The sequence below is a fragment of the Idiotropiscis lumnitzeri genome, chromosome 18, assembly GCF_059441095.1.
Source record: "Idiotropiscis lumnitzeri isolate Australia: NSW breed Sydney's pygmy pipehorse chromosome 18, RoL_Ilum_1.0, whole genome shotgun sequence".
Taxonomy (NCBI): Eukaryota; Metazoa; Chordata; class Actinopteri; order Syngnathiformes; family Syngnathidae; genus Idiotropiscis; species Idiotropiscis lumnitzeri.
Genome location: NC_142408.1, coordinates 4898761 through 4916147, shown reverse-complemented (window position 1 = coordinate 4916147; position 17387 = coordinate 4898761). Strand labels below are relative to the sequence as shown.

Genomic DNA, 17387 nt, shown 5'->3' with positions numbered 1-17387 from the left:
CTCACCGGGACGCTTTGACAGCGCGGGTGGGGGAGGATATTTATGCCGCTTCGCTGGAGCGTCTTCCCCTAATCACAGGCCGCCTTTTCATCTCGTGCCAAACCTCCCCCGCAACAGGACCGTTAGCACCGTATTATGAAGCTCTCGTCTAAGCATTACGGGTTATTATCACATTCTTATGCTTAAGCAGTGGAACATTTGCATATAAAAGTGACGCATTGCTCGACTTAATTATTCATAGTGATGCAATAACATGCACAATGGCTTTTTTTCTACCCCCCCCTGTTAATGTTAACCGTGTTGTTTTAATTTTCTGTCAGGACGCCAAGATGTTCTCTCTGGATATGGCCGACGCCAAACCCATGAATCTGATCATCACGTCGCAGGACGTGGCCTACGGTCTCATCAAGATCAACGCTGGCGTTAACATTTATGTGAGTAGCGTTTTCGTTTTGGTGAGCACACACACGGGCCCGTCATTTATAAAGCATTTGGTGGGTCACTGCCTCACTCGTCCCCAGTGCAAGCAGACTGTAACGACATTGAGTAAGTTCTGCATTTACACTTCAGGACACTTTTCTTCTCTGTATCGTTGCTGTCCTGTGAAAAAAAAAAAATTATTATTTTTTTAAAAATATTTTTTATTTTTACGTGAAAGCATTTTTTGCGTTACAGTCATCCCATTAAGCGACAAAATGCTCTTGGGCGCAAATTGCAATCATAAAAAAAAAAAAAATTGTTTCAATGGAACATCGTCAGATTTTTTTTTTTTTTTTTAATGAAAAAGTTATGTTAGGCTAGTTTTCTTGAAAAGCGTACATTAATCTGCTCTTAAAAATCTACTTTCTTAACTTTTTTCCCTACAACTTTTTTAGTCATATTTGGACCAACAAAACTTATTTTAGGAGTGTAAATTTCTCATTTTATGACAATGTAATATTTTCATATTTTCTAGGGGGAAAAAGGTGCGTTATCGTACCATTCCAACTCGACAATATAAAAAATTATAGAACAGGTTCTAAATTCTACAAAAAAAAAAAAAAAGGAAAAAAAGCAACGGTGTGACAAGAACTAATTTTTGCATTTTGTGCGTGCGTGTGTTTGGAGTCCAAATTGATAAATCCCGTACCTTACGCACACTTATGCGCATACACGCTTGATAAACGAGGCCCCCGTTTCCTGGCCCATCTGTTCATTGCGATGCGTTTTTTCTTTTTTTTTTGGAGTTTGTTGGCCCGCGAAGCAGCTCTAAGTCCCTGTGCTGTCATGTCACACTGTTGTACCTTCCTCCACTTTTGCACACCAAGCACTTTTCTTTTGTAGGCCTGAACTTTGTCTGCACTGCAAAGTGTTTTCTTGATTGACAAATGTGCTTTTTGCCACCTCGTATCCCGCTACTGGTGTCGGTCCCGATCAAAGACGTAGCCTGGAAGCTGGATTTAGATTTGAAGCTCTTGAGAATGCAGAAACATTAGCGACTGTTTTAAATAGGCACAAGATCATGTCGACACCTCGAAAGGATTGGCACAGTTTGTTTCGATTTAAGGTCCAAAGATGAATGATGAGAGAATATATATGAATATATATATATGAAAAAAAGTTAAAAATAATTTAGGAGAATAAAGTTTTAATTTTAAGTCTAAAGTTTCTCTGAATTTTATTTTTTTTAATTAATTTTTAGTTACGGAAAAATGTGATATTGTCCAACCAAAGTACATTAATATATTACAAGAATAAACATACATAAATATTTGGTAAAAATCTAGAATTTTGGACATCGTTATTTCTTTAAAAAGCACTTTTTTTTTTCAACAAAGACAGCAGTCCCCAAACCTTTTCTTGTGAAGATATGTTTTCAGGGGCGAAATTAAAAAAAAGAAATGATTTTAAAATATCACTTCCTTTCTAGATAAGCTTCAACAAACTGTTCCAACAAGTTTTATGACGGTAACGGCACACTGGGTTTGCCGTTTGTTATTCTAGATCAGGGGTGGGCAAACGTTTTGATTGGCGGGCCACAATGGGTTCTAAAATTTGACAGAGGGGCCGGACTAAGAGCAGATGCATGGAGTGTTTTGGTCACCTCACCTTATCGGAGAAAAAAAATACATTTCATTTTAAATGGAAGTGAACAAATGCATTACAACAAAATATTTGTCTTTGAAAAACCACCGTATTTAGAAAATAAAACATTAACAAGGTTTATTCATGTAATTTTTTTCAAGTTAGGCAGGCCGGATTAAAACGTTTAACGGGCCGCATGTGGCCCCTGGGCCGTAGTTTGCCCACACCTGTATAAATAAAGTTGAAGTCTGTGCATTGTTGGATTATTTGTGTCGCACTGTCCTTGTTCCTCTAGAACACGGCCGCTATCGCTTGCTGTCCATCAGTAAGCGGCGACGCATTACATCATCTGACATATGAGATTCCACCTCTTTTCCGTGTTGTAAAACATCCATCGAAATTATCTACCATGTGTTTTTGATCGTTTTTTTTTTTTCTATTTGAAATCTCATTTAAAGCGACTGTTTAAAATATGACCCACAATTCTCATGAGGAATATCGTCGTATTTATTTTTACATTACACAAGCAGCTCACTATCGAGATCGGTTGCGTATGCTGCAAGAAATGTCAAGTCCGGCAAATATGCTGACAGTCTTGCGATAGCGCGACGGTTATCATGCCGGACTGAGGGTCTGGACAACGTATCCCTGGCACCGTAGGATGTTTTGTTGAATTTTTGGCTTTGTTTTGAGGGATGAGCCGCATCACCGGGGGATAATAGTGTTTAAGTGCAGTGTCACAGAAAACAGCAGCTGCTCTGCATCAGCGGAAATGCGTCACGTCTGTGACAGATTGGCTCAGGGTCACCCTCGCAGCTCACGCCGGGCGGGACGTTAACACCGCACTTTTGGTCGCAGCCAGCGGCAAATGCACACAAATGCTGAATGTGTAACACCGATTGGTGTTGCTCATGCTTTCAAATTCATGTTGTGGGCATAAAAGAAAGCTACATGGAATAGGGCAGATAATTAATGACAATACATTTGTGGAATTAGTTGAAATTCTGTGAGACGGTTAACAATTTATTTGGTAAATTAATTGCGCAATAGATTGATTTTTTTAGATTGATTGCTTATCCGGGACTAATTTGGGCTGGCGATCATCCCCCGCAGGGAAGGATAAAAATACGATAATAAAAATCTATTACTCAAGAATAAGCTTTTTTTTTTTTTTTTTTTTTTAATTTATTTAAAGAAAAATATCTGAAATCATGCCGATTGCAGTAATTTTTTTTAGATTAACGTTATTGTATATTATATAAGTTATTTTGGGGTTGGGGAAATTTTAATGAAGTTGTATTCCTCTGGGTTTAATATAATTTAACTCATTCACTACTCGCCAAGTGGAAAAAAAAAAAAGACGTCGTTAGCCGTCAATGGCAGTAAATGAGTTAAGAAAAATCTCTTTGAAGTTCAACTTGCGACTTAAAATGACACTGACTCAAATCAAAGGTTGAAATCCGCTGCTGAAAACATTCACTTCTTTCAAATTGCAACATGACTGGAGTTCCCCCGTTTTTATTTTTGGGCGATTTCCCGTCATACGTGCTATTTTGGGTTTGTGTATCAGTGAAAGAGTCATACAAGAAGCAATGACTCCCTGCAGGCCGGCTCGCCTTTCAGCGCTCTTTCTTTTTCGGTGCGCTACACTCGAATAAGCGACTGTGTGCGAGCATACCGTATACGTGCGACCTCTGCGACTTACGCTGACACAAAAGCCCCAAAAAGATAAGTCATTTGGGAGACTCAGCACTTTTCCTTCTTTCAGGATCAAATGCTGACCTTGTTATCATTTGTGCTCTGTCTGTCCTCAATCCAAAAAAACAAAGAAAAGTCACATTGTGACTTTAAAAAAAAAAAAAAAGAAAAAGAAAAAAGAGCCGTAACAATAAAGTGAAAGTGGTGAATGCACCAATGACAATTTGTCACCGTTTGAAAATAATTGATGATTTTGATGACAAGTCTTGAATTACAAAAAAGACTTTTTGCGAGTAGGTGCTGATGTTGACAAAAACTTCATTTTAACAACTGATTTATTACAAATGTAGATAGGTCAAATTTACGATTATAACGTTGTAATACCACAGCGAACTTGTTGAGGCGGGGAGCTTTTTTTTTTTTTTTTTTTTTTTTAAATTAATCCTCTGAGGACCGTACAAAATTGATGAAAAAAAAATGTGATTGAGCAAATGTTGATTACAGTACATGAACATTAAATAATATTAAATTAAATATAAACATTTGTTTCTTATATTTTGGGGGCTTTTTACAAAATTGATGATTTTAGACGGCATGTCGAATGGGTTGCGTTTTGTAATAAATTTAATATTATGAATTGAATAATTAGTTAAATAAAATGAGAATGAGTATTGAAGCCCAAATGGATATTAATGCTCAATATATTATTTATTTATTTAAAAAAAAATTATTTTTTGCTTACAAGTTCATGTAGAAATAAAGACCATTATTTCCCATGGGGTCAGACGCGGAAGCGGCAGTGTCTTGTCCGCCGTGTGGATGTATATATTTATACCTTGTATGGAGCCAGATTCCAGCCGACGATGGTGACGCACAAAGCTAAAAAAGGTCCCATTTCCTGGCCCCAGTCAGGAAGCGAAGGAAAGACTTTGGCTCCAAAGGGGGTTGTGCAACGGGGCCCGTGGACGCTTAACCATAATAAACATTTCTTTTCTAAGGGGAGAATAGAACTCGAAGGAGAGCCGGGCGGAGGCGAGGAATAAGTGAATGAGGAAAAACGAGAGAGTGGGGCAGACAAACATGTTTGATATGGAAAAAAAAAAGGCTGGGAATGCAGCAGGCGAATAGAAATAGAAACAATGGTGACACTCCACTGCCCGTTTTTTGGCTTTCGACTATGACCTCAGCATGCTTGCTATTGTTTTTTTTTTTGTTTTTTGTTTTTTTCATCAAAACACGAACAGTTTGTCCATGACATGATCTTTCCATAATAATGAATGGGCATAGTGACCGATAAATTGATCGGTTGTGATGATTTGTTCAGAACCGTCAGTAATCCATCCATAATCCGATCAGATGATCCTCACAAGGGTCGCGGATGTGCTAGAGCGTATCGCGACCGCCTTCGGGTAGTAGGCGGTGTACACCCTGGACCGGTTCCCAGCCAATCGCAGAAGTCCGTAATATTACAAGAAAAAAATTCATAGATTAACCCCAATCTTATTTTTCTTTTTCATTTAACTTTTTAATTACGGTTCGTAAATGAGGTCCATTGAGAGCACGTAGCAAAGTGTCTTGCTGCCAGACACGTCGACCAGCTAATATTTGTATCCTTGTATATTTATTCATTCGTTTATTTTCTCCACCTTATAGAAAAGTAACGGCTCGACACTGGGCCTGCACACCAACGCAAATCGCAGCAGCAACATCCATGCCGTCGACTTCCCCGTTGAGCACGAGGAGCTGGTGAGGTGGGCCACCCGTAAATTCGGCGGTGTCACCTCCTTCACCACGGTGGAAAATCTTAAAGAGCTGCGCTCCAGACCCACAGAAGGTGAGGATGCCATTCCTCGTCGTACGTGTTGTTTTCCCGTGACAGCAAGGTGAATGAAAAGCGTCGAGGAGTGGGTTGCCCTCGCCCGTGCGAACACAATCATTTCCCCAACAAATCCTCCTTAAGACGAACTGAGCCACAGAAGAGCTCCGACACGGATTCAGGTGGATGCTGGCGATGCTGGCGGATGCTTTTTCATCCACTTTCATTTTTTTTTCCTCTCCATTATATTGGTGTTTATCTGCAGGGATCGTGTTACATGAGTCCCCACCTGGATTTAAACACGGCGATGAATATGAGCCTTCAATTGGGTGATTTATGCCGGCGTTAATAGTGTAGATATTCCTTGCAAGTAATAGATTATGCCGTGCGAAAACCTCTCTTGGGGGAAAAAGTGTCATATAATTTTCCTTTTTAACTCATTCACTACCAGCCGAGTAAAAAAAAAAAAAAAAAAAAATCTTTGACGTATTTTGCCGTCAATGGGAGTGAATGAGTTACCACTTTTAATTCTAAACTCAAAACTATGCCTGCTGCTAATTATTTGGATTAATCTATCAATTATTTTGACAATCATTTTGTCAATTATCGATGAATCGGATAAAAAAAAAAACACGTTTTAATTTCCACATCCTTATTCAAAAATAGACTTTGTTAGATTGACCGTGCAAAAAAAAAAAATAAAATATCATGATTCAGTTCCTGGTTTGTTTTTTCACAAGTAAAAAAAAATGATAAACAATTTTTGGTCATTGTTTTCCAAAGTAAACAAAAAAAAAATAATAAGAACAAACATCCTCACTACTACATTGACGCATTCTGTTCATATTTTTTTTTTTTCCATGTTAACCTTTGAGATTTTGTCCACAATGAATTTGATAACTTTAGCTTTTTGATTAAATACGTTCATTAAAAAGTTTGAGGCAGTCCAGTGAAATCGTCGCTCAACTTTTTGTGGTGTTATTGATTTATATTCCAGAAGGATTTGGGGAAAGTCAAGCAGCAGGGACTGTTTCTAATGTACCATGACCTGTGCTGGGAGTTGTTGGTCTTTTTCCTTGTGTGTCTGCGTGTGGATTTGAATGCTGGGTAGAGCCGAGTAGGAAATTCAAGTTCCCCCAGAGAGAGCGAGAGCGAGATTCGGAATTCACGCCGCGCATGGTATCAACAGGAAAATACATATTAAGCAGCGGTGGGCTTTAAGATTCTCGGTGTCTCCGTTCCGAGACAGTCAGACGGAATAATAAAGGAGGTGTAAGTGATGATTGGGATCTTTGGAGTCGCTGACACGCTCGCCTCCTTAAGACTGAAGTTGCTGTTAAAAGCTTTTTTAATATGTCCGCATTTGTGTTTGCAAAAATGATTTTCTTGCAAAAAGTTTAAAAAAATTGTTTACGCAGCATAATACGTATTAAGTTAACGATAACATGGTTTCATGAGTTTGTTGCAAACCGGTGTTGTTTTTGCAAGACGTTTTAGATTTAGTCTTAGTTTTTTGGATGAAAATGCTCATTAGTTTTCGTCACATTAAGTTATTCCGATTGGTGATAGATTTAGTCAACGAAAACACAAAAAGGTTTAAGTCTAATTTTAGTTGACAGAAACTCCCACAAAAAATTAAATTAAAAATTATTTTTCGTAAATTGTTGATGAAAACCTGAAATGTTTTAGTCTGTTAGGCCATCGTCTGTCAAAGGAAAATGTTTGTGAGTTGAGACGAATGAGCGCAGACGTGTTCGTGTTTTGGTGTGCGGGTGTGTGCAACGCGTGGTGGGCGTGGCCAAACGAATGATCGCAATTTTTTGAAAGATAGATTACATGCACAATAAGGGACGTAAAAAAAAAATGTGAAGAGCCGACGGACCACACGCTAACAATTTCGTCCCGTCTCGTCTCTGAAAATTCGTTCACGTCGCGCGTCATGGTCTCGTTATCGTCATTAAAAAAAAAGGAGGTGTTAATGAAATATTTTCGTCCTCGTTGACTCATCAATGACAACTTTTTTATCTCTCTTCTATGACATCAAGAATTGTCCAAGCAGTGCGTGTTTTTATTTTGCCGCAATGTTAATAAGCGCACCTGAATTTCAAAACAAGCAACTTGTGCAGGCACAAAAGGCGGTTCCCGGGAATGCGTGCTCCGCAGCGAAGATCCATCCGAGAAGCACTTCATGATGATTGAAACCGCATCCCTGACGGCTTCATTCAAGTCCTGCTCGCCGCCACGGGAGCCGGAGAAACAGCAGCGACGCGGCCCCACTGCCAACGACGAGGACGCCGCGGCGGAGCTTCACATCATCAATATCCCTGAGGATGCCAATATTCGGTAGGCAGCGAAATAATAGATTGCTCTGCGCCTCCCCAAGTGGAAACGTCTTCAATCTTTCATTTTGGGCTTTTCAGCAACGTGTCAGTTCGCGTGGACACAAAGAAGTCCAGCGTGCTCCTGAGGGGGCCTCGTGGCACCACGTGGACCTTCCTCAACCCGCAGCACACCAAATTCTGCGTAAGTCTCAGCCCCCCCCTCTTGCATTATGTATTGACGCTACTTGTGTCATGACTAATTCACTGAGCCTGCCTCCGCACCTCTCCAGTCCAACAATGAGATTGTGCTGCCTGCCATGGCCCACAGAATTCAGCCCTTGTTTGAGCTGAGCAGCGACCAGGCCGAGGACGTGCAGCGGAAGGCTCTGGATTATTTTACGGCTGACACCTTCACCAGCTACACGGAAATAAAGCCCGAGGGCTCCCAGTTGTTGCTGGTGCTTGGTCGAGACAGCCCGGCAGGTAAGGAAAATCGATCAACCTCCGTTCTGATGGACCTCAATTCTTATAGGACCACGAACGCTCTTGTGTATACGTCAGAAAAAGACGTTTCCGGCTGTGCCCGTTCGCCCGCCGACTCAAATCTGTCAATTACGCGGCTGGTACTTGATAGGCTGAAGTAACTACAACTGTGTGCCTATCCAAAGGAAAAACGACCAAAATTTGTTCCTGTAGCTGAATATCGCGTAATACACGCTGTGTCTGCGCCTCAGCGACAGAAACAGTAACTGAAGCTGTGCTGTCAACGACGGCGGAGCCTCATTCCATGCCTCTGCTGATGCAACTCTACACCTCGCCTGATTACCGCTCGCCACTGGACCCCGATGCCACGGTGCAGTGCGACAAGAAAATCTATGCCGAGGTAGGACTAACAACAAGTCCCGGACCGTCGAAATGAAGTTGTAGTTTGCAATAAGAGCTGCAAAGGCACCTAGAGGAGTGCGGACCTCTGCCAAGGCCGTGCTTTGATTGATCTTGACGAGAATGTTGTGGCTTGTCACCTTGTTTTTTTTTTGGGCGGGGGGGAATTTACAAAGCTGGGTAGTTTTTTTTTCCTTGTCTCCCTAACAAACAAACTTTCTAGCTCACTAACTTAAGAATTAACTAAACGAACCAATTATTTCATTGGCACTTTAATGAGTCTGAAATATGCAATTCATTATTTATTTCCCCCCTGTTTAATGCCATTCACTCCCAGCCGAGTAAAAAAAAAAAAAAAAAAAAATTTGACGTCTTTATCCGTCAATGGTAGTAAATGAGTTTATGTCATAATGGTCTTTTTTTTTTTTTTTTTTTTGCTATTTTGTCAGATTTCGGGCCACATGCTGGGAGACATTGTCCTGACCATCAAAGTGATGAGCTGCTTTGTGCGCTCCAAGGGCTCCTGCCCCGTAGTCCAGGAGCTCCGCTTCATACCAGAGTTCTGCTCCTCCAACGTATGCCCCAACAGCACACGATTGAGCTTCTCCTTGGATCAGCTGCAGGAGCTCAGCTCCGCCACTTGGGATCTGGAATGTTCTGTCAAGTTGTGCTACAACGAGGTAACGACTCAAAAAGACGCTCGACGTTTTTAAAAAGCGCGATCACGGCAAAAGACGTGAGCGCTTCTTAAATCTCTTGTATGAAATGAGCAACGTGGCGGATGCCAGGGCTGGATTTGGGCTCGCGATTCCGTCAACTGTTTTTCTTTTGCTGCTCACTAGAAATGTGGCGATGGAGGACGAGTGAAAAGGAACTTGGAGGTCACCCAGCCTTGTCAACAAACACTCAGTGAGTTCAGCTTAATCTCCAACATTTGTTCTACTCGCTGCTTTCATTACACCCTTATTAACGATGATATTGCGTGTCAGTTAGCGTTCCGCGAGACATGTGGCCGACCACGTGTATTTATGTTGCGGGGATACATTTCTCCTGATAGTTTTCTTTAAAAAAAGAAAAAATGTATTTACTTAAAATGAAAAATGTGTACTTGTATTGTTTATTTTACATGTTGTCATTTTACACGGCCAAGAGTTTTTTTTTATCATAGTTTATTTTTATAGGACTGCTGCAAAGCCAGTATTACTATTCTGATTATTTTTAAGCTGTGAATTTACTTAAAATGTTTGTTTTTTATTTATTTTTATTTTAATTTTCGAAAAATAATCTTATCCATTTAAGGTCTGCTTTTGAAGCTTACACATATTTAATTTTTTTCCAAAAGAAACATTATTTTACTTTATTTTATTATTGTTTATATATTAGTTTTCATTCTTTTAAAGATTTATTTATTTTTTTCCATATTTTCAATATTTTTTTTTCCATTTGGATGTTATTATTTTTCATCTTTTTTTTGTGTTTGTTGTTTACACTTGAAACGCTGCAAATGCACTACTTTTAATTATTATTCTTGCAGTTGTACATTAGGAAAACTTGTGCCAGTGGGGCTTTCTCTCTCTGTGTCCTCAATATTGGCTGCAGTTTGGGTGGCTATTGTTTCTTTGAGTGCACCAGAAACTGCGTGCAGGCGGTCGTCATAGCAGTGAACTCAGGATGCCGCCTTGCAAGTGGGTGCGGAGCCGAGAGGGGACGAGTGGAGGTGGTTGGGGGGGGGGGCGGTCGTCCTCTAGGAAGGACTGCAGCCTGACCTTGTGGCCACAATCACAAGTAACGACTCTCAGGGGACGCGTCCCGGAGCCCTTTGTGTTTTCCACGGGGGGGTTTTGACCATGCCGCTGTCCAAACACGGGCGCTGGGCCTCCAGCTATTGTCGGCCGACTGGACGGCCATTACTCAAGCACACACAAACACTTAGATGATTCCAGCGGTGGAATCACGCGAGGAAGTGGAGGCTGATTAAAAGAGGGCAAGCTGTAATTTTTGGGCCACTTCCCACTTTGTCTTTTCCTTCGGGTCATACATATTACTTAAGGATTTGGTACTATTTTGTAAAAAAAAAAAAAAAAACGAAGAAAACATAATTTTTTTAAAATTATTTTATTTATTTATTTATTTTTTAATTCTTTTTCAAAAACATCTCATCTGTTTTTTTATTATGAACTGCAAAATTTTTTCCGTTTTTTTTTTTTTTTTCCCCAGAGCTTTTTTTGGTTAAAACATTTTTTAAAAGTCATGGCTATTTTTTTCAAAGAATGGAAGTGCAAAGCGATCCTTTAGCTCTTTTTCCCCCAAAAGCAAGAGTTATTTTTGTCCTCAAAGGTTAAAAACAAATGTTTTCGAATTGTTGCTGTTGTAAAATTTTATATATTTTGTAATGGCTTAAAAGTTCATAAATAGCTTTTAAAATCAACTTTGGAAAGTTATAATGTATTTGTTGTTTTCCACCCCCCCCAAAAAATGAGCAATCCCCAAAGTATTTTGTTTCTCACACTCGCACATAAAACGAAGAAAAACACCCAAAAGAAATTGAGGAGTTAGCGTCACAGTGCTGGCCCGCTGTCATGTCATCCTTTTCCACCTGCTCCTGCTTCCTGCTGCTGTTTGTTCAGCTTTGCCGTCAAAGCGCACCAACTGACACCGCCATAAATTTACAGACGATTGATGTCACTGTGGCCTTATTTAGTCTGATTTCCTTTCTCCTGACTGGTCTCTCTGGGTGCAGTAACACCAAGCATCCACAAGAAGGCACAATAGCAGCCAACAACTGTTGTGTCGAGTCTATGTTAATTTTGCAAACTCGGCACAAATGTCCTGCAGTGTGGTTTTAATGAGCATGACCTATAAATTTCATCGTCAAAAATATCCTTTTTTTTCCCCCACACAAATAATCAAAAATTGTTTTAAGTTTCTGAAACCATTTCCCTCTTATTTTGTCAGAAAGACAATGAAGGCAATAATAGAGAATAGAGAGAGGCAAAATATTTTTTCCACTGACATATTTCATTGAAAAAAAGTCATATATTTATTTATATATATATATATATTTATATTTTTTTAATCTTAAAGGGGAAGTCCGCACCAAAAATGTCTTCACTGAAATATGTTTTATGCAACCCCACTATTTTAAACACAATTCTGATTGATATTGTGTTTGAGGAATTTCAGTTAAGCAGAATAATCCACCCGTTTTTATCCATGTGATGGGGCGGCCATTTTGCCACTTGCTGTCGACTGAAAATGACATCACGGTTGCTCAGGGCCACCCCCTGTGATGGATAAAAAAAAAGGGTTGGATTTTAGAATGCCATGTTCAGTTAAGCAAAGACGCATAGAACATTTTACTTCAAATATAATTGGCTCTCTGTCACAAAATTGCATCTGCATTGCGTCGGCGCTAACTGAGTCTGATGTTTCCAGTTTTGAATTGTTCAGCTGTGTGAATCCATTGAGCTGCATTGAAGCAGCTGGAATAAAACTCACTTTGGCAGCCTGACATCACGTTTGCCACATTTTGCCTCCAGGGTGTTCACTGTGACTGTCAACATAGTATACTGGTGTGTGTGTGTGTGTGTGTGTGTGTGTGTACCAATAGAGCTGAAGACGTTTGGAAAAGGTTCAGTGCTGTCGTTGATGTTGAAAGGTTGCATCATATCTTTTTTTTCTGTATGTTTCAGACACTCCCTGCTTTGATTTTGGCCTCCCCGCCATCCTGGGTATCGCCTTCGGAGGCTTCCTGATAGGAGTGTTACTAATTGGAGCGCTGTGGTTCATCAAGATTAAAACAGGTAGGCCACTAAGCTTAACGATGCTACTAAGTGCTTTCATAAATAGTTTGACTCGTTGAGCGAGTATTCGTTTGTTCGCCCTTTGGTTAGCGACTGAAAATCAACCTGAACCTTTTCTATGGTACTGCAGGTTTTTTTTATATTGAAATCTGCATTTTTTTTTTAACACCAGAAAATACATGTCGTAATTGCTCTATTTTTTTTCTTTATGGAAAAAAAACAAGGATATTTTTTTTCTACCTACTGGAAAGTTCTAAATACCAAAGAAAAGTCATATATATTTATTTCTTGGAAATAAATCTAATTCTATTGTTATTTTTCCACTCAAAGGATTTGTTGACAATGATTTTTTCCAAAAAGGAAGATGCAGCTGAAAATTTGTTATATTTGTTGTTTAACCCAAACGTAAATCAAAATTGTATTTTCAGTCAAAATGGCAAGAAAAAAAAATCTTGTTTCCTTGAAGTAACTAGTTTCAAAAAAACAAATATAATCGTCGTTTTTTCGGACTATAACCTTTTTCATGAGTTTGGCTGGTCCTGCATCTTATACTCTGGAGCCACATATACATGGAGAAAAAAAACTATAAAAGACTACAAAGCTGCAAGTAGGACAATTAGCAGCTGAAAACCTTAATTGAGAAAGTTTGGAGTGAATGACAAATTCTTGTTCTCGATAACGTTCTGTCCTTCTCATTCAGGCTACCCGACCGGACTGGACATGGGCTCTTCCCTATCTTCCAGCTGTCCCTGCTCGGGAGCCAAGCAGCAGCCCGCATCGTCAAACCCTTCCGCCTCGGAGAACAGCAGCGCCAACGCGAGCATCGGAAGCACTCAGAGCACGCCGACTAGCAGCATGGCATGAGATTAGGGCGAGCGGACCGCTACCACCAGCAGAGACAGAATCGCCCGCCCCTCTTAAAGTTTAGTTTTTTTTTTCCTCCTCTCCCAATTAAGACACCCCAATCCCTTTTTCTTTTCTTTTTAAACTCGTCATCTTTGACATACAAGCCTGGAATTGATGCAATCGCGCTGTTTGTATTGTCGGCTGGAGGCGGTGCCTAATGGATGGCGTGTGACGCTCACCTCTACGGTCACCCTTTAAAGTGCGGCTTCCAGACAGGAAGTTAAAGAGGGCAAGAGGAAAAGAAAAACAAATTGGCTCCCAGCAACAGGAAAAACAAACTCTGTCCACTCCACCCCCCCTCCGAGAGCCAGCAGGAAATTCACCGCATTCCTCCGCCAATTGTGACGGTTGCGATCGCCGTCGCAATCAAAGTTGGGACGACGGGAGACGAAGCAAACGACAGACGTGGAAAAAGGCTAGCTGCCTGCGTACCAACGGTTAGCGAAACCCTGAAACGAGAAGCTGTCTCCAGATTTTCGCTTGTGCTCGACGACATATTCACTGTTAACAACAACAAACTGCTCCTCGATGGGAGACGAAGTGAAATGACCAACATGGAAAAAAAAATGTACAGGTATTTCGACTTGCTGCAACGTCGCTAACAGATTTTGTGTTAGCTTGTTTGGTAGCAAATGATGCAAAAAGTCAAACATGGAAAAAAGAAACAAGCTGGCTGCATCTAAACGGTTAGCAAAAGCTCCTCAACACTACCTGAAAGGTGTTTATGGTTCCAATTCTTTGTCAAATTTGATTTTCAACACAAACTGCTTTTATATTAGCTAATGATGAGAAAAAAAAATCTAGCTAGCTGTGTCCAATAATTTGGCAAAACCTTTGCTTTTGAATGAATTTGACACCAATGGCGAACAGCTCTTTTATTAGCTTATCTTATTATTATTATTTTTGACCAAATTGATGTTAATAACTAATAGGTCTTATTTTAGAAACGAGTTACAAAGCGAAAAGTCTGAGCTGGACAAACAAAAGTGTCGTTCTGCAAGCTGTGTTCCAACTGTTAGCGAAAACTCTAAAACACTTCCTGAAAAACGCGTGTCTATATTTTCTGTTTCCCTTTATGACAAACTTGATGCTAACTGCTAACAGCTCAGCCTTATGGGAGACGGGAAATGAGGCGCAAAGGCAGACGTAAAAAACCCTAATCTAACTGCATCCAAACAGTTAGCGAAACGTCAATTAGCCCTGCTAAAAATATTCCCTCAAGAGAGAGAATTCTCTCCATATTTCCCATCGCCACCTCAAACAGCTTTTCACTTTTTTGCTGAAAAAGGGATCAAGAACCACCCGCTGAAGGATTCTGGATGCTCCGAAAGTAGCAATCTGATCGACAACGTTCGGAAATGTAGCATTTGTAAGTTAGCACAACTTTGTCCCAGCGAGGACAGAACATTGATGTTGCCTCAAAGTCAGCTGCTGGACAGAATCTGCAAATCCAATCGGTGTTAATCCATGTTAAACCTCTTTTTTTTTTTTTTTTTTCTCCAACCACAATTCCTGTTACTACAAGTTTGCCTCTTACTGTTCCCGCCATAACGTGATTTTAATGTATTATATTCATATATGAGATGGTCCCGCTGGTTTCTTTCAACAATTCCGTCTCCCTAATTTATATGATCAGTGACTTTTGTTTTACTCAAAAGCAGCAAATTAATTTGATTACCCCCCATGACCCCAATTAAGAGTCATGCGGAAGTCATTTCGGAAAGAAAGAAAAGTGTGTTGTTTTGACAAAATTATTTTCAGTCATTTTTTTTCTGAAACAAATCAAATTTCTTATCTTCCATGCAGAAAATTGTTTCTTTTAAAAATAAGTTATACGCTTTATACCCCCCCCCCCCCGAAAAACAAACAAAAGTCCAATTGTTTGTTTCTGGGGGGAAAACAAAAAAACCCATCATATTTGTTGCTTTTCCAGCTAAAACGAAAAGTCACATTTGTTTGTCTAAAAACAAAATTAGCATTAATTTTTCTCAAAAAGCAAGTCAAGAGACAAAGAAGTTGGTTTTCAAGCCAAATTCATGCCGTTATTTTCTCATTGAAAAACAAAGTTCCATATGTCCATTTTGAAACATTTTTCGATTTTTGCAATTTTTTTCATTGGACAGTGTTGATTGGTTGAATAATCCTCTTCACTGAAATGTGAGCTGTGAGGCTCCGCCCCCTCTTAGTTTTGTGATTTTGTGCTTCTCTGTGTTTTTGTGTGAATATGGATCAGAAAGGGCCAGTACAAATCACCACTTGAGTATTTGTGCAATATTTGGAGGGGCGACGACGCAATGTCGTCCCTTTTGTTTTTAATGTTTTAAAATCAAACTGTTTGATTTCCAGTCTTCCTTTAAATTGTTTATACAAAGCTAAATTGTGCTGCTGATGAATCATCACATCCTGTATCAATATGTATTATAGAAGAATCGCAGGATCAATATATCGTCACCATATTCCCAACCATTGTATGTACTGTCTATATCTTTTTTTTTTAATGTACAACTGTATGATAACTATTTTCTCCCTCCATTTTGAAGATTTGGGACCAACTCTCAATGAAGGCACTGACCAAATAGACAATGTTTTTTTTTGTAAAGTTATTTGCTTAAAAGTCACTATTCATCTGAAAAAAAAAAAAGTGCCCATTTGTTGAGATTTTAGTCCATGGACCGTATATGATGTTGTCTGTGAAGAAATACACATTTTTTTTTAATGAAAATTACATGAATAAAGTGATTATGACTTCATGAATAAAATGTCATCATTTTATACGAAGTCGAAATTATATATTTTTAAGATAATTATAAAATGCAAAACAATAACTAAGTTTCCTTCCAAATGAAAGCTTCACTTTAATTGTCACGAGCCTTTATGTGGAACATACGGCACTGTCATGCAGCTCAACGTCGCCCTCTAGAGGACAGTGGTCCAGTTTGGTTCATCTTGAGGGGAGGTTGCCAGTTTCATGAAGGTTGGCTGTTAAACGAAAAATACAAACTTTGGATAAAACCTGGACCAAATCCTCGCTTGGCCGCCACAAACTATGCAAGAAAGAAGACCAACTCTCGATTCATATGAAAGGTAAGCCGCAGACATTACTAGCCCTTCAGGTGAACTAAAGTTAGCAAGGATGCTAACCTTTTGGCACATTTAAGAGATGTCTATCTGCGCTAGATTACATCTTGATTACATACAGTTATTATGGGATATGAAAGGGGGAAAAACGAGCGTTTGTCGATGATAAATTCAAATATTACGAATTTCCTCAATTAACATCTAAAACAAGCTGACATTGGCGGGTATATGCCTCTTGCTAACTTTACGCCGAATCCGTTTGAGGGTTCTGCTTTGTTTAATTCGCTGAAGTTTCACCGCGCGGATTTTTGGATACAACCGCTTCATTCGTGCCCACCGAAAGTCAGTCCGGGTTAACATGGAGACTTTTTTTTTGTCATTCTGATTGAAATGATTCCGAATGAAGATCTCTGTTCACTAGTGATGGATAGTGATGGGAGATTGAAGCTTCAAATTTGCTTCATGAACCAGTTGTTGTATTTTTGATTCCTCTCGATGGCACTGTTGGTTTAAAATAAAGCGTTTAAAAAATGGCAAGTCAGTGTGCTCTCAGCCCAATGTTGAACAGAGAGTGCCATCTACTGGAGTCCAGAAATACTACAACTGGATCATGAAGCAGACAAATTCCATTTTCTATTTTAAATTTTCTGATGTCATCTTATGAATAATAGGCAGTGATAAAAATTGGACTTCTTTTGTAAGAATATGAGAATTGTCGATGAAATGGGGGGAGCGCCACGTTTTCTCGGGCAGGCCCTGGGCCCATGGACCACAAGTTGCTCACCCAAATCGCAATCATCGCTTTTGCTGTGTGCCTGT

At 39.7% G+C, this 17387-nt stretch overlaps 1 protein-coding gene across 1 annotated transcript in view; it reads left to right on the top strand.

The window, feature by feature from the left end:
* The window catches only part of eng (endoglin), a 33877-nt gene extending 17665 nt beyond the window's left edge, over nucleotides 1-16212 (top strand). Inside the window, exons 4-13 of the mRNA XM_088282059.1 lie at nucleotides 321-434; nucleotides 5416-5596; nucleotides 7705-7921; nucleotides 7999-8101; nucleotides 8190-8382; nucleotides 8634-8782; nucleotides 9231-9461; nucleotides 9624-9690; nucleotides 12474-12584; nucleotides 13285-16212. Coding sequence (XP_088138185.1) covers nucleotides 321-434; nucleotides 5416-5596; nucleotides 7705-7921; nucleotides 7999-8101; nucleotides 8190-8382; nucleotides 8634-8782; nucleotides 9231-9461; nucleotides 9624-9690; nucleotides 12474-12584; nucleotides 13285-13448 — 1530 coding nt within the window. The 3' untranslated portion in view covers nucleotides 13449-16212. The remainder of the gene's footprint in view (nucleotides 1-320; nucleotides 435-5415; nucleotides 5597-7704; nucleotides 7922-7998; nucleotides 8102-8189; nucleotides 8383-8633; nucleotides 8783-9230; nucleotides 9462-9623; nucleotides 9691-12473; nucleotides 12585-13284) is intronic.
* Nucleotides 16213-17387: the final 1175 nt, after the last annotated feature.